We start from the raw sequence: 14,464 nt of genomic DNA on the forward strand, positions 1-14,464 counted from the left end.
ATGTGGTGTGTCTCTCACAAAGGTTGTGCAAATATATTTCTAGGTCAAATATGGTTTATGTCATTACAAATTACAAAAAATTGACATTTATAGAATTTAGTCTTTTAGATGTAGAGGGAGGAAAAGAATGCTCAGAGTATTAAAATTATATAGATATATCATTGAATGATATGGTTGTTGTTCTTACAAATGAAAATCACTAATCCTTATTTATATTGATCCTAGGCTCTTAATCCTAATTAAATAAGGAAACTGTTGTAAATATGGTTTATGTCATTACAAATTACAAAAAATTGACATTTATAGAATTTAGTCTTTTAGATGTAGAGGGAGGAAAAGAATGCTCAGAGTATTAAAATTATATAGATATATCATTGAATGATATGGTTGTTGTTCTTACAAATGAAAATCACTAATCCTTATTTATATTGATCCTAGGCTCTTAATCCTAATTAAATAAGGAAACTGTTGTAAATAGTTTATTTTACTATTGTTATTTTTAGTATTATCAGTAGTAATTCATGTTTGGACTTTTAGTAAAACCCATTAGGTTAGAATACTCAATATAAAAAGATTAGTGTTAGTATATTCAATATCTCAATATGTAATATTCAGATTTAATAGAAACAACTATTGATATATTCATACTGTGCTATAAAATATTTTTTCATGTGATACCTAGATTAGTATGATTATTGTTTATAGGCTGTATTTAAATAAACTGTCACTTATACTTTTCTACTTCCGATTTAAATTTATAACTTTTGCTATAAAAGTACAACGATTTTGTGGACACAAAGTTGACTTAATTCTTTCCAAACCATTTCAGCATAGCCCGGTTGAAGAAGCGGCAGTTTTATCATTCTCACAAAGCTCAGGTGATGAGTCACCACCATTTGTTTTCCTGCACCTTTATTTTCTTTGAATGTTAATGGAAATTTTCTTTAAAAAACCATGAACTAAGCTCTATTGAGAGGCCTAAACTCAATCCTTCCCATAAAACTGAGTGATTTTTTCCCATTCATTTAACATTAATTGAGTGGTTGTTATTTCGGTCTTAATTGCAATTTTTAAATTTCTAAAATACAATATTTTAACTTTGTTGGCTAGGAAATAAGTAGTGAGTTAAAACTTTGATGAAAGAAAAAAGAGTGCAGTTTCAATACAACAAATAATAGTAATGAAGTATTATGGTGCCGCCCGATTGATGGAGGCAACACCACGTTGCGAGTAATAGTTGGTGGTTGTTTTTGTGATTCTGATGTGGTTGCTCAAAATCGGAACAACATTCTTTTATGCCGCCCGAATATTAGTTCTTTATTTTTTAAATAAAAGTCTAGTTTCATTTTGTTGAGAATTTTGAATACTTACCTTTGCAATAATCATATTTCTGATATCCTCTGCTCCTTTTTCTCTACCTTTTTCTTAAAGCCAATGTCACTTGAAGAAGTTCTATCAAATTATGATAGTGAGGATGAAGTTGATGATGAAGTTGCCGATATTGAAGAGCGGAGGGTATGTTCAAATACATGTGATCTTCTATTTTGATTTTATATGTCTATTTTCTCTTGCTGTATCTTTTATTAAGCAACAAAACTCTTAAGGAGCTTTATATTTGTTTTCCTTATTGAATTTTTATGGTTAACCCTGAGGCTCAACAATTGGAATTTTTTTAACCATTCTTAGTATAAATTATTGAGATACAGAGAGATTAGAGAGGGGGAAAGAAAAAGAAAACCGAAGAGAAACAAAACAACTAGTTTTTAAACGAGTTCTCTAAACTTTTTTGTGACTCTGAACAGTCTCCAGCAAAACAAATTCCTTAAGGTTATATTTGGGAGTTTGGAGGGTTGGGGATGACTTTGAGGAGGGGAAAAGAGGAAAATAGAAAAAAAATTTACGCCTTATTTGAGAGAGTATTTTTTTAGAGAATGATAAATAAACGTTTATCATTAATATACTTTTAATTTTGAGTACTTTTAATAATATAGATTCAACTCGAAAAATTTATCTTAGCACTTTAAAATCCTATCAACTACAATTTTTGAGTCATCCGATTTTGGGGAATTTTGTATTATGAAGAAAAATAAACTCCTCAACTCAAGTTGGGGACTATCTTTGCTTCCATGTATGTTCCTTTCCTCGTTTTTACCCAAAACCTTCCCCTCTCCTTCTAAATCCCGAAACTGACCCCTAACGAACTGGACTTTTTATATTTCTTTTGCACTATTTATTTATGGTTTCAAATGTCATGATATGGTGAAGTGGTGAGCTTAAACCTGCATGGAGGAAGTAATATAGAAATAACATGTGTAATGAAAATTTGTCCGTTCAAGTTCATTAGGACTGGTTTTTGAGTTCAGTTTGGTTCAATTTGGTTTATCCTTGTGAACTGCCATGACCAGACTTACGATTGCATCTCTGTTGGTCAATTTTAATCCAGCTCAGAGTTCCCATGTTTACACCATAGCTTCTCCTTTTAGGAATCTTTCATCACCAGCTCTCTCAGCAACGCCACCAACAGTCCGAACTGGTTATTCCCCAGGCCACTCAGTTTCGTCATCACCACTCATTGTGTTGCTTTCAAGAATGAACCATGTCAGAATAACAATGAAAACAGTCTTGGCTTCAGTTATTTATTAAACTACCAAATCACCGCAACTATCAACTAAACTAATTACATGATAGAAACCCGTCGTGAAATCCAAATCATACAAAAGAGAATACTCAACATATCAAACTACAACCGCAGGTCATGTAAAAACCATTTAAACTGGCACAAGATCTTAAAATTCGACAAGCATAAGACTGTGAAGTGAAAACTTAAAATACGCCACTCAGAAACTAACTAGTACTGAATTAAGAGAGTATATAGAGTAAGAAAGGCACATGGTGTTGTTTTATGAGCACCCAAACAACTCCCTGCAGGCTGTTGCTGAAGCTGTCATACTTTTTACAGTTATTCATACTTATTTCTTGAAGAACATTGATACACCCTGATACCTTGCAGAAGCTTGATCTTCATCCTTTGAGCAAAGAAGAGAAGCGATTCATGTTCATGTGGAACTCATTTATTCGTAAGCAACGGTAAGTTCTTTTCATTTTGGTTCAAAAGACTTTCACTTCTTGTTGCATGTTTCATATTTGTTTCTTGGTGTCACTAACAAGTAACAGCGCATGTATTTTATACTGAATGCATCTTAGCTTTAGAAATGTGATATGCTTGTCCTTTCTGAATTTTACTTTCTATTTCTAATTATTTTCTTCTTGTGGCAGTGTGCGGGTAGATTCTCACCTTCGTTGGGCATGCAAGGCTTTCTCAGTATTGCATGGCTCTGAGATTGTTAAATCCCGCAAATTAACTTGGTAACTACTATCTCTCTTGTGTTAGAGTGCCCCCTTTTAGAAATTTATACCTAACTTGTTTTCCTTATTCTGTAATGGCTTTTTTTATTTATCAGTCTTGGAACATAATCATATGACAACACGTACAATCTTCAAAAGCAATTTTATGAAGATGATTTACTTGTCAAAATTCAATATTTTATGCTATTGTAGTACTTTTTTGTGGCTTTACCTGGTCAAAATGCCACACATTATTACAGACTTGTATTTTTTAATATATAAATTGCTGCAACTTTTTGGCAGGTATTGGACAATGTTCAGGATCAAATTATATAATTTGGGTCTTATAGATGGAAAAATCATCAATGATTGCAGTAATATTCTCGAACAACACGAGAAGCATAATTCAAATCCTGAGATCCCAGCAGCTAATATAAACTCCATTCATTTGTCCCCTCTTAAAAATAAAAGAAATAAGAAGATAACACAGAAAATGATCTCTTTATAAGGTGCAAATTGCCCTCACATTCTTGTGGAACCTCCTTGGATTTAAATTTATACATTTGTTGTACTATTATTGGATTTAAATTCATTCTACATATCTTTTTCTGCGGCATGGAGCTGAAAGAAACTCGGAAGCAACCAGAGTATTATGTTCTTGATCCATTTCTGTTGAAGTTTGAAACTTCAATGTTCCATACTTTTTGTTGACAGCAGAGTTATATGGAACTGGGTTGCCAGTAGTCCAAAAGGGATCTGCATGAAGTGCAAGTCTCTATACAAAAGCTCATATTTAATGAATTATGTTTACACATTTTTTTTTGGGTTATAGAATAAGACACATTGATTGCGGTATACTCATTTAATAAAATTGTAGACATACTCATTTGGATTGTTTAAATAGATGATTTATATTAATTTTCTTTATGAATTTTGTTTATTTCACTTGTATGCTTATCATCTATCATTGTCTTTGTACCCTCTTTTGTTGCCATCACCTATTTTTTCCACTTAAAACCTTTTATGGTTACTCTCTGCTACTCTCAGCAACCCTACCTTTTTTGTGTCCATCTTTTTATATGAATATTTCAATATTTTTGAGAAATGAATAGTTTTCTTTTGAAAAAGAGATGATTTTAACTCCTTCAAGTATTGTTACTGTAACATGTCAGTGTCACTTCACCATTATTGTGACATAAAATAAACCCTTGGCCGCCTTACATCTTTCAGCACCATCGTTGATGCTATTTGTAGTGAATAGTTGGTTTCATTTTTTGAGAAAGCAAAGTTGAATAAAGAGATGTATACTTAATTTTGATATGTTTGGATTTTTTTAAGGTATAATTTAGGTCCCATTGTTTCAGTTTTAAAAAAAAAATGATTTTATAGTTTTACATATTTTTGTTAAAAAAAAAAGTTTCAAATGAAAAATTTGTTTGAATAATAGAACAAAACTTTTAATATTTTATAATACATTTTATAAAAATTATTTTTGAAAATATAAAGAAAATTTTATTTTTTAAAGTTGAAACAAATAGACATTAATTTTATATATAAAATTGATTTTAATTTAAAACAAGAATTTGTAGTTTTTTTTCTTCTTTTATTCATTTTAATCTCATACTTATTTTTCAAATCATTTTGGCATATTTCTGAGTTATGAGCGACTCTATCTCAATTTAATAATAGATTGTCAAGTGAAGATAAACCTACATATAAATGTATTTTACATCTTATTTCATTTGAAGTAAAGAGTTTTCAATATGTTACGGGCATTAGTGGTGTTCATTCTAGTGAAAATCTCAAAATGCCTTTAAAAAAAGAGATGCACTTTCTGATGCCCCAACATTCCACATTATATCACTTCGCAGGTGAATCACATTTATTTTGCCATAAATTAGTACAAAGATGTATTTCTATAAAAATATAGAAGTATACCTCTATATCGGTTTTAAGTGTTATTAGTCCGCCAAACCTTCCTCCTTCCTCATTTTTAACAAAGCTCATTCTAAAAAAATAAAATGTGTGCGTAAGAAACCTCAAATCCACCATTTTTCAACCTTTCTCAAACTTTCTTAAACTTTATAGTGCATTTCGCCTAATTCAAGAGCTTTATCAATCACTACTCAAGTCCATTCAATCCAAAAGCTTCCACTTATCATATTTGGTAAGTTTTTTTCCTTCATTTTCCTCCTTTTTTTGATTTGTGACGATGCATTACTAAATAAGTTGTTTAAGGTATATTAGATTGTAGTTAAACCCATAATACATAGTTTATTGAGGTATGCACTGACATTTTTTTATGCTTAGAGCATAAGACATGTTGGGTTTATGCATTTTCGGTAAGATAATGGAAATCGTATCCTTCCCATTGATATGAATATAATATATATATACATAAATGTGTAACATTTGGTCAACTATCTAATTATGATACAACATAATTATAGGAAACTAATTATGACTAATTATAACAAAATATTATATTTTATCACACCCCCGCAGTCGAAGCGGTAGGTTCACTAACGCTTAGACTAATCTGAAAATCATCAAAGAGAATGCGAGGAAGTCCTTTGGTGAAGATGCCTGCGATCTGATGTCTCGAGGGAACATGAAGGACGTGAGCCTGACCACGAGCTACCTTTTCCCGAACAAAATGAATGTCCATCTCAATATGCTTAGTGCGTTGATGCTGCATAGGATTACCATATATGTAGATGACACTAACATTATCACAATACACCAAAGTGGCTTGAGGAATAGGAAAATGGAGTTCCAGGAGAAGATTGCGAATCCAACACGATTCGGAGACAACATTGGCAACCCCTTATATTCGACTTCAGCATTGGAACGGGAGATAGTTGACTGCCTTTTGGAAGACCAAGAAATAAGGTTGTCACCTAGAAAAACACAGTAACCAAATGTAGAATGTCTGGTGTCAGGACATCCACCCCAATCAGTGTCAGTGTAAGAGATAAGTGTTGTATTGGGAGATGGGGATAAGTGTAGTCCAAAATGTAAGGTGCCCTGAACATAGCGCAAAATGCGCTTAAGAGCAGGCATGTGTTCAGTGCGAGGGGCATGCATGTGAAGACAAACTTGTTGAACAACATATGATATATTAGGTCGAGTGAGGGTGAGATATTGTAAGGCCCCTGCAAGACTCTGATACAAGGAGGGATCCTCATAAGAAGTGCCGGAGGAGGTGTTGAGTTTCTGATTGGTGTCAACAGGAGTGGCTGATGGTTTACAGGACGCCATGCCAACACGTTTAATGATCTCTGAAGCATAAGTGCTTTGATTGAAAAATATGCCATCAGGATGACGAGATACTGCAATACCCAAAAAGTAACTCATAGGGCCCAAATCCTTCATTGCAAACCCAGATGCTAAGAGTGACATAATTGATTGGTGGAGGACCTGAGTGGAGGTGATGAGGATGATGTGGTCTACATACAGTAGAATGTATTCCATGTCTAAACCTTGTCGATATATGAAAAGAGTGTGGTCTGATGTGCTATGGAATGGTGGCGACATAGTCAGCAAAACATCGGTACCATGCCCTAGGCGCTTGCTTGAGACCATACAATGACTTCTTCAACCGACACACATAATCTAGATGAAGGAGGTCTCGGAAACCCAATGGCTGATGCAAGTAAACAGTCTCATGAAGATCACCATGTAAAAAGGCATTATGGACATCCAATTGATGAATGGGCCAGGATTTGGAGAGAGCAATGGTAAGCACTGTTTGAATGGTAGCGGGTTTCACCATGGGGCTAAAAGTCTCATCACAATCCACACCTGCAACCTGTGACCTGCCATCACCTACAAGACGAGCCTTATAACGCTCAAAGGAGCCATCAGAATTTTTCTTATGCCTAAAAATCCACATACATCGAATAAGATTAGAATCACAAGGACAATGAACTAAATCCCACGTCTTATTTCGAATAAGAGCATCAAATTCAGATTGCATTGCGGATTTCCAATTCGGGTATGATAAGGCTAGTTTGAGGTTTTTAGGTATGGGAGAAATGGTGTGGTCAGAGTGAGAGATTGATAAGTTAAATATCGTGTGGGGTTTGACAATGTCTTTCATGCTTCGGATGGTGATGGTTCGTGTAGGTGGAGGTGGATGCGGTTGAATTGGTGGTGGTGATGGAGAGTTTATTGTAATGAGTGTGTTGATCGAAGAGGTAGGAGATGATGATTGTTGGTTTATTGAGGGTAGTGGTTGGTCAATTGGGATTGTCGGTGTTGGTTGGTTATGTGCAACAAGTGGTAAAATTTGATTTTTCCACTGATGTATAAGGTAGGGGTGAAGGTCATCATCTAGGAATTGATAAGAGTGAGGTGAATGGGAATGTATCTTGGTGAAGGGAAATTGAGTTTCATCAAAGATAACATGAATCGAAATTATTAATTTTCTATTAGACAAATCAAAACACTTGTAACCTCTATGATTCGACGGATAACCCAAGAAGACACGCGGAGTAGAGCGGAGTTGTAACCTATGAATGGTAGATGACGAGAATAATGGATATCATAGACAACCAAAGACTCTGAGATGTGTGTAGGTGGGATCACAATGATACATGAGTTATGTTGATGACTGATTATGAAGTGTTTTACAGGGAATATTATTTAACATGTAAGTTGCCATGTGGAGAGCATGATGCCAAAGCGAGGGGGAAACAGAAGAATGAGCTAGCATAGTGCGTATCATATTATTAATGGTTCTTATTTTGCATTCCGCTTTCCCATTTTATGAGGATGTGTGGGGACAAGAGAAACGAAAAACTAGACCATGATCAATGCAATATTTTTGAAAAAGCTCATTATTATATTCACCGTCATTGTCACATTGAAATGTTTTGACTTTTTGCAAAAAATGAGTTTGAATGAGTTGAGTAAGTGACTTGAACGTTTCAAACACATGAGATTTTCTACTAATAGGAAAAATCCACAAGAAGTTTGTAAAATCATCTAAGAATAAGACATAATATTTATGACCAGCAGAACTTAAAATTAGAGACGTCCATAAATCACTATGTAAAATATCAAAAGGCATCAAAGTTATAGTTTGAGAATAAAAAAATGGAAATTTAACCTTTTTGCCTAAAACACAATAGTCACAAACGACAGAAGAATTAAAAGGTTCACAATATATGAACTTATTTTTACGAAGGGAATTCAAAACAGACACGCCAGGATGACCAAGAAGACTATGTCAAAGACTGGATGTGAGACCGGAAAAACTGGGAGGAGTGGTAACTGGATAAAGATCTCCACGACTGTCACATCTGAGAAGGGTGATCCTCGTCTTAAAATCAGAGACAATAAAACCAAAAAGGTCAAAGGAAACATAAACATTATTTTCAGTGGTGAGTCGTCTCACAAAAATTAAATTTTTAATAATTTTCGGGGCATGCAGGACATGATTAAGGTGAAGTGGTTGGTGAGATGTGGTTATTTGTGTGTGTCCGGTGCCGTGAATTGGAATTCCATGTCCACTACCAACAATGACTTTCTGATTTTAATTACGTATTGGAAAATAATACGAGAGATTATCTTGTGATACGATTGTGTGAGATGCTACGCCCGTGTCCATGTACCACCGATTGTCAGGAGTGTGGAGTGACATGGTGTGCATTGCGGTTTCAATGTCTATCGGTATCTGAGATGAGGTAGAGGTTGCATACACCTGAGGACGTTGTCCTAGAATGTATGGCTTCTTAGGAGGACCGACAGGGCATGTCCACTGAGAGGTGGGATACAGACACAATGGCATAGTCCATGGCGGTGGAGTCCAACCCCATGGTTGCCAGGTTGGGTATTGTTGTTTCTGTTGCCAAGGAGGAGCAGACCAAGGTGAGGGAGCCCATGGAGCTCCAGACTAAGGTGAATTGCGGTTACCACGTCCCCCTCTACGACCCTAGTTGCCATGGGAGCGAGAACGGTTGTCGGGGCGGCGGTTGCCACACTGAGAGGTGTCTTCAGTATGTTTCGACTGAGTGGTGTGAATAGCAGCATGAGAGCATGTGTTTTCCATCTTAGCCATACCTGATTCTTCCAAAGTGAGCATGGAACGATCCTGATAGAATGCCGGAAGAGGGTTGCTCTGGCGAATCAAAGTAGCAACACTACTGTAAGCTTCTGGGAGACTAGAGATCAACTGAAGGACCAGACGATGATTGTTGACAAGGGAGCCAACATTTTTCAACTGATCAGAAAACATCTTAAGACGCTGACAGTAAGCAGAGACATCGGGAAAATCCTCCATACGAGTGTTAGAAAACTCTTGCTCAAGAGTGACAACTCGAGCATTTTGGTTGTCCTGAAAAATATCTTCCAAGCGATTCCATGCTTCCATTGCAGTGGAGTTGGGTTCCAGAATAGTGGTCAACAAATTGGTAAAAATAGTGGAATAAATCCACTGAAGAACGGTGGCATCAAGAGTGGACCATTGTTCATGGTTGGCGTCGATAACGGCTAGTGGCTCTTTTCCGATAGATGAAACGATGTGATGCAGGACTCGATGCGAGCGAGCATGGATGCGGAAAAGCTCGACCCAGGTACCATATTGATCTTTTTACATCTCAAGAATAACAGGAATGTCGTTCCTAATATCAGAGATGGCAAGAGCGGGATGAAACTCCGATTTGGAACCTAGAAACATATTGTTCTTGGGTTGGCCGGAATCACCAGTATCGACGGATTTGTGGGTATCGGCGTCACTGTGTTCTGAACGGTCTGAATCAGACATGGCTGCAGGTGGAATAGTGAAAACACACAAACAATAGAGATAGGTGAAAACACGTACAGAACAGAACCACTTGTGAAAACACGTACAAAATGCAAACACGCAAACAACAACGACTGATTTGTGGAGGAGAGAAAGTGTGGTTATGGTGTGAGACGGAGGTGTAAAGCAGGGATCAAAAATCACGTGGGTCCTTGTGTGCGGTGGTGTGCGACGGTGAAAGTGCGAACAGAGGTGGAAGGCAAGAGAATATGGTGGTTCTCGTGTTCGACGGCGGTGGTATAGAGGACGGTAGTCTTGTTATGGCGACAGACTTCAAGGAGGGAGAAGAAGCATGCGGCGACGGACTGTAATGAGGGAGAAGAAGAAACACTGTAGGTGTTTAATTGGCTGCATTATATGGTAAAACACTAATGTCTTGACTGATGTCATAACATGTATGTGTGACTACATTGTAGTCACTACAGGACTAGCTAACACAGGATTTATTGAATGTCAAACTGGATGTTGTGACACTCATACCTGTTAACAGATACTAAGGAATAGAATAGCAAGAGTTCTGTTAGAACTTAGTATTTAAGTGCAGTCTGGTTATCAAGGAAGAACCAGACCTGGCATAAGGCCTACTGATTGAATGTCAAACTGGATGTTATGACATTCCTCATTGAAAGCAGCTGCTGAAGATTAGACAGAGTGGTGTTCTGTTATACTTCAGTATGTAACTTAGTTTGTTCTTCAAGAGAATAACAAAACTAACTTAAGGCCAAATGTGTAAATGTTAAGTTGGACACTTTGACATTTATTAATGTAAGCTGTTACTGTAGTATGGTCATTTTGATCATGTACAGGTCAACAAAATTGTACAGTCTGTTTTCTGGAAAAACAGACTCAGCATATGGACCTTGATGTCAAGCTGAATGTCGTGACATTCATTCCTGACAGCATATGCTAAATTGTAGGTTGTTCAGTTTTCTGTTTCAGCTTTTTCTCAGGCTATTCTTCAGGAAGTCAACAGCTTAGAGAAAAACCAGGAAATCAACAACCAATCTACATTCAATGAACCTAACAAATAGCCTATTTGTTAGTAACCTAAATGTTGAATTTATGGGAACTTGAGTGACCTTAAATTCAGGAGAATACAGGTGCAAAAGCCCAGGTGCTGCAATATAAAAAGGAAGGCGTTCCTTCATTCAGTTTCGGGGATTTTGAGGCGTGAAGATTTTGTGTGTCCATCATACTTCACTGCTGTATTTTTGTGAGTCTAGTATTAGACGTATCTTGTAAGCCAAGCCATTATCAAGTAGATGATTGCTTTGGCATAGGGTGTTCATTGAGTTGTAAGTGTTGTGTCACTCAAAGCTTTTAAGCGTGAGTGCTGTGTATCTTGATTTAAGCTGTGAAGCATAATCAAGAGTTGTTTTTGAAGTGTGACTTCAAAGTGTCTTTAATATCACTGAGGTGATTGAGGGGGAGTGAGTAGGAACTATGATCTTAGGTTAAGATTGAAATTGCATTGGGTAGGGATTAAGTGATAAGTTGTAAACGGGTGAGTTTAGCTTTGAATTGATACTACTAATAGTGGATTTCCTCCCTGGCTTGGTAGCCCCCAGATGTAGGTCATGTTGGACTGAACTGGGTGAACAATTACTTGTGTTATTTACTGCACTTACTGTTAAGTTCTGCATAATCCCTGTCTGTGCAGAATTGGATGTCATAACAACCAGTGTGACATCCAAAGTCTGATAACTAGAATTTCAATTGGCATCAGAGCAGGCACCCTGCCTGTGAATTTCTGGGTGAGATCTAGGGAAGTTACTTTCTAGTACCATGGACAAGGATTTAGGACACTCAAACAGACCACCCATGTTGGATGGATCTAATTATGATGACTGGAAGCCTCAGATGATAGCCTTCTTAAGGTCTCTAGACAGCAAAGTCTGGAGAGTTGTCAACAAAGGATGGGAACATCCAATGAGGACAGGTGAAGATGGAGTCAGTGTGCAGATTCCTGAAGAAGAGTGGGACAAGGAGCAAGAGGCGTTAGCTCTTGGAAATTCCAAGGCCTTGAATGCATTGTTCAATGGAATCAGCAAGAACATCTTCAGGCTGGTACACCACTGTGAACTAGCTAAGGAAGTTTGGGATACCCTCAAGGTAACTCATGAAGGTACTTCCAAGGTGAAGATGTCCAAACTTCAGATGCTGACCACCAAGTTTGAAAATCTGAGGATGAAAGAGGATGAGACTATTCATGACTTTCACATGAATATTCTTGAAATTGCAAACACCTCTGGTGGACTAGGTGAGAAAATGGCTGAAGAGAAACTTGTAAGAAAGATTCTCAGGTCCTTGCCTAAGAGATTTGCTATGAAGGTCACAGCCATAGAGGAGGCGCAGGACATATGCAACATGAAGGTGGATGAGCTCATTGGTTCCCTCCAAACCTTTGAAATGGGCTTGGGTGAGTATGCTGAGAAGAAGAACAAAAGCATAGCTTTTGTATCTAATGCTGAAGAGGAGCCAGAAGCAGGATATACTGGAGGTGATGAAAGTATATCAGAAGCCTTAGCCATGCTTGGGAGGCAGTTCAACAAGTTCGTGAAGAAGACTGATCAAAGAGGTAGATCTAATGTCAAGAACATCCCGTCTGACATTAAGAATAGATCAACTTCTGATGAGAGGTTCAACCATGGCAAGGGGATCCAGTGTCATGGTTGTGAAGGGTATGGACACGTCAGAGCTGAATGCCCTACTTACCTCAAATTGCAAAATAAGGGGCTAGCTATCACATGGTCTGAAGGAGATTCTGAAAGTGAATCTGAAGGAGAATCTGCCAAACATGTCACCGCACTAACCAGTGTTTGTGCCTCTGATGATGACTCAAGTGCAGATGAACTGTCTTTTGATGAACTTGCTGCAGCCTATAAGAAGCTGTGTTCCACCAGTGCAGAGGTGCGTGCACAAGGAGAAAAGCAGAAGAAACTCATCAAGGAACTAGAAGATGAGAGACAAAAGCAACTGTTTGTCATAGAGGGTCAAAATGGTGAAATAGCCCTGCTGACCTCCAAGCTGAACCAGATGACTAAATCCATCAGAATGATGAATAAGGGAACTGACACCTTGGAAGAGATTCTCAAGGTGGGACAACAATCTGGAACCAAATCTGGCCTAGGATTTGGGAAAAGATCCTCAACCGAACACAAACGCCCAAAGGCTAAAGTTCATAAGTACAAGCAGAAGTCAAAGCCAATGTCTCAACATCGAGGATCTAGGATGAATGATCATCAGAAGAGGAAATACCAGAATTGGAGGTGTCACCACTGTAGTAGGCTTGGACATATAAAAGCCTTCTGCTACTAGATTCATGGTTTCCCTAACAGAGCCTCGCATGTCAGACCTAAGCACAAAACACATAAGCGATGTGTTCCCATTAAGAAGCAACAATGGTATGCTAGGATAGCACACACTGCTCTAAGGGCTTCTTCCAGAGAAGACTGGTACTTTGACAGTGGATGCTCAAGACATATGACTGGTATGGAAAATCTACTGGTAGATATTCAACCTCACACTACCAGCTTTGTGACCTTTGGTGATGGTGCCAAAGGAAAAATAAGAGGTGTGGGCAAACTGGACTATTCTGGAGTGCCAAAACTGAACAATGTGCTGTTAGTAAGAGGACTAACTGCAAACCTCATCAGCATAAGTCAGCTGTGTGATCAAGGTTTTCATGTTCAGTTTACTAAGGAGCTGTGCATTGTGACAAATGGTGACAATCAGGAAGTTATGAGAGGAACCAGGTCCAAAGACAACTGCTACCTGTGGGAACCTGAACTCTCTAACTTTTCCACAACATGCTCATCAGCCAAGGAAGAACAGGAGGTGAAGCTGTGGCATAGAAGACTTGGACATCTCCACTTACGGGGAATGAAGAAGATCATATCCAAGGAAGCAGTCAGAGGAATTCCAAAGCTTCTGATTGATGAAGGAAGAGTCTGTGGAGAATGCCAGGTGGGCAAGCAAACCAAGATGTCACACCCGAAGCTGGGACATTCCACAACCTCCAAAGTTCTGGAACTGTTGCACATGGACCTAATGGGACCTATGCAGGTTGAAAGTCTTGGTGAGAAGAAGTATGCTTACGTGGTGGTTGATGACCATTCCAGATACACGTGGATAAGCTTCATCAGAGAGAAGTCAGATACATTTGATGTCTTCAAAGATCTGCGCATAAGACTTCAAAGGGAAAAGGACAGTTGTGTGGTCCGGATTAGAAGTGATCATGGTACTGAGTTCAAGAATTCCAAGTTTGATGAGTTTTGCTCGTCTGAAGGAATAAGCCATGAGTTCTCCTCT

The 14,464-nt window shown here is 37.7% G+C and overlaps 3 protein-coding genes across 7 annotated transcripts in view; 1 reads left to right on the plus strand and 2 right to left on the minus strand.

Moving 5' to 3' along the window:
• Window positions 1–4,290, plus strand: part of LOC127098431 (polycomb group protein EMBRYONIC FLOWER 2) — a 25,593-nt gene extending 21,303 nt beyond the window's left edge. For all 5 annotated transcript variants that reach the window (XM_051037025.1, XM_051037026.1, XM_051037023.1 and 2 more), the window contains 5 exons: window positions 830–878; window positions 1,432–1,515; window positions 3,011–3,087; window positions 3,277–3,366; window positions 3,649–4,290. In XM_051037025.1, the coding sequence (XP_050892982.1) occupies window positions 830–878; window positions 1,432–1,515; window positions 3,011–3,087; window positions 3,277–3,366; window positions 3,649–3,853 (505 nt within the window). In that variant the 3' untranslated portion in view covers window positions 3,854–4,290. The remainder of the gene's footprint in view (window positions 1–829; window positions 879–1,431; window positions 1,516–3,010; window positions 3,088–3,276; window positions 3,367–3,648) is intronic.
• Window positions 3,935–7,324, minus strand: LOC127095725 (uncharacterized mitochondrial protein AtMg00810). Its single transcript, XM_051034375.1, has 4 exons — window positions 7,150–7,324; window positions 6,074–6,677; window positions 5,284–5,353; window positions 3,935–4,120 (listed from the first exon to the last, which is right to left on the minus strand). Exons 1-4 carry the CDS (start codon window positions 7,322–7,324, stop codon window positions 3,935–3,937), a joined length of 1,035 nt encoding a protein of 344 aa, XP_050890332.1.
• Window positions 7,325–9,283: 1,959 nt separating this feature from the next.
• On the minus strand, window positions 9,284–9,721 carry LOC127095726 (uncharacterized). Its single transcript, XM_051034376.1, has one exon. The coding sequence runs from the start codon at window positions 9,719–9,721 to the stop codon at window positions 9,284–9,286; it is 438 nt and encodes a 145-aa protein (XP_050890333.1).
• Between the last annotated feature and the right edge of the window lie 4,743 nt (window positions 9,722–14,464).

This window comes from Lathyrus oleraceus, chromosome 6 (genome assembly GCF_024323335.1).
Source record: "Lathyrus oleraceus cultivar Zhongwan6 chromosome 6, CAAS_Psat_ZW6_1.0, whole genome shotgun sequence".
In the NCBI taxonomy this organism is placed as follows: domain Eukaryota; kingdom Viridiplantae; phylum Streptophyta; class Magnoliopsida; order Fabales; family Fabaceae; genus Lathyrus; species Lathyrus oleraceus.

What these genes read in the sequence shown, in the direction of transcription:
- LOC127095725 (XM_051034375.1), bottom strand. Translation starts at nt 7,324, where the DNA reads ATGCAATCTGAATTTGATGCTCTTATTCGAAATAAGACGTGGGATTTA. An exon ending in CTTTGGTGTATTGTGATAAT is followed by an intron (nt 5,354 to 6,073) that starts GTTAGTGTCATC and finishes TTATTTTTTTAG; the next exon opens with AATGAGCTTTGTTAAAAATG. An exon ending in CACTTAAAACCGATATAGAG is followed by an intron (nt 4,121 to 5,283) that starts GTATACTTCTAT and finishes GCTTTTGTATAG; the next exon opens with AGACTTGCACTTCATGCAGA.
- LOC127095726 (XM_051034376.1), bottom strand. Translation starts at nt 9,721, where the DNA reads ATGGAAGCATGGAATCGCTTGGAAGATATTTTTCAGGACAACCAAAAT.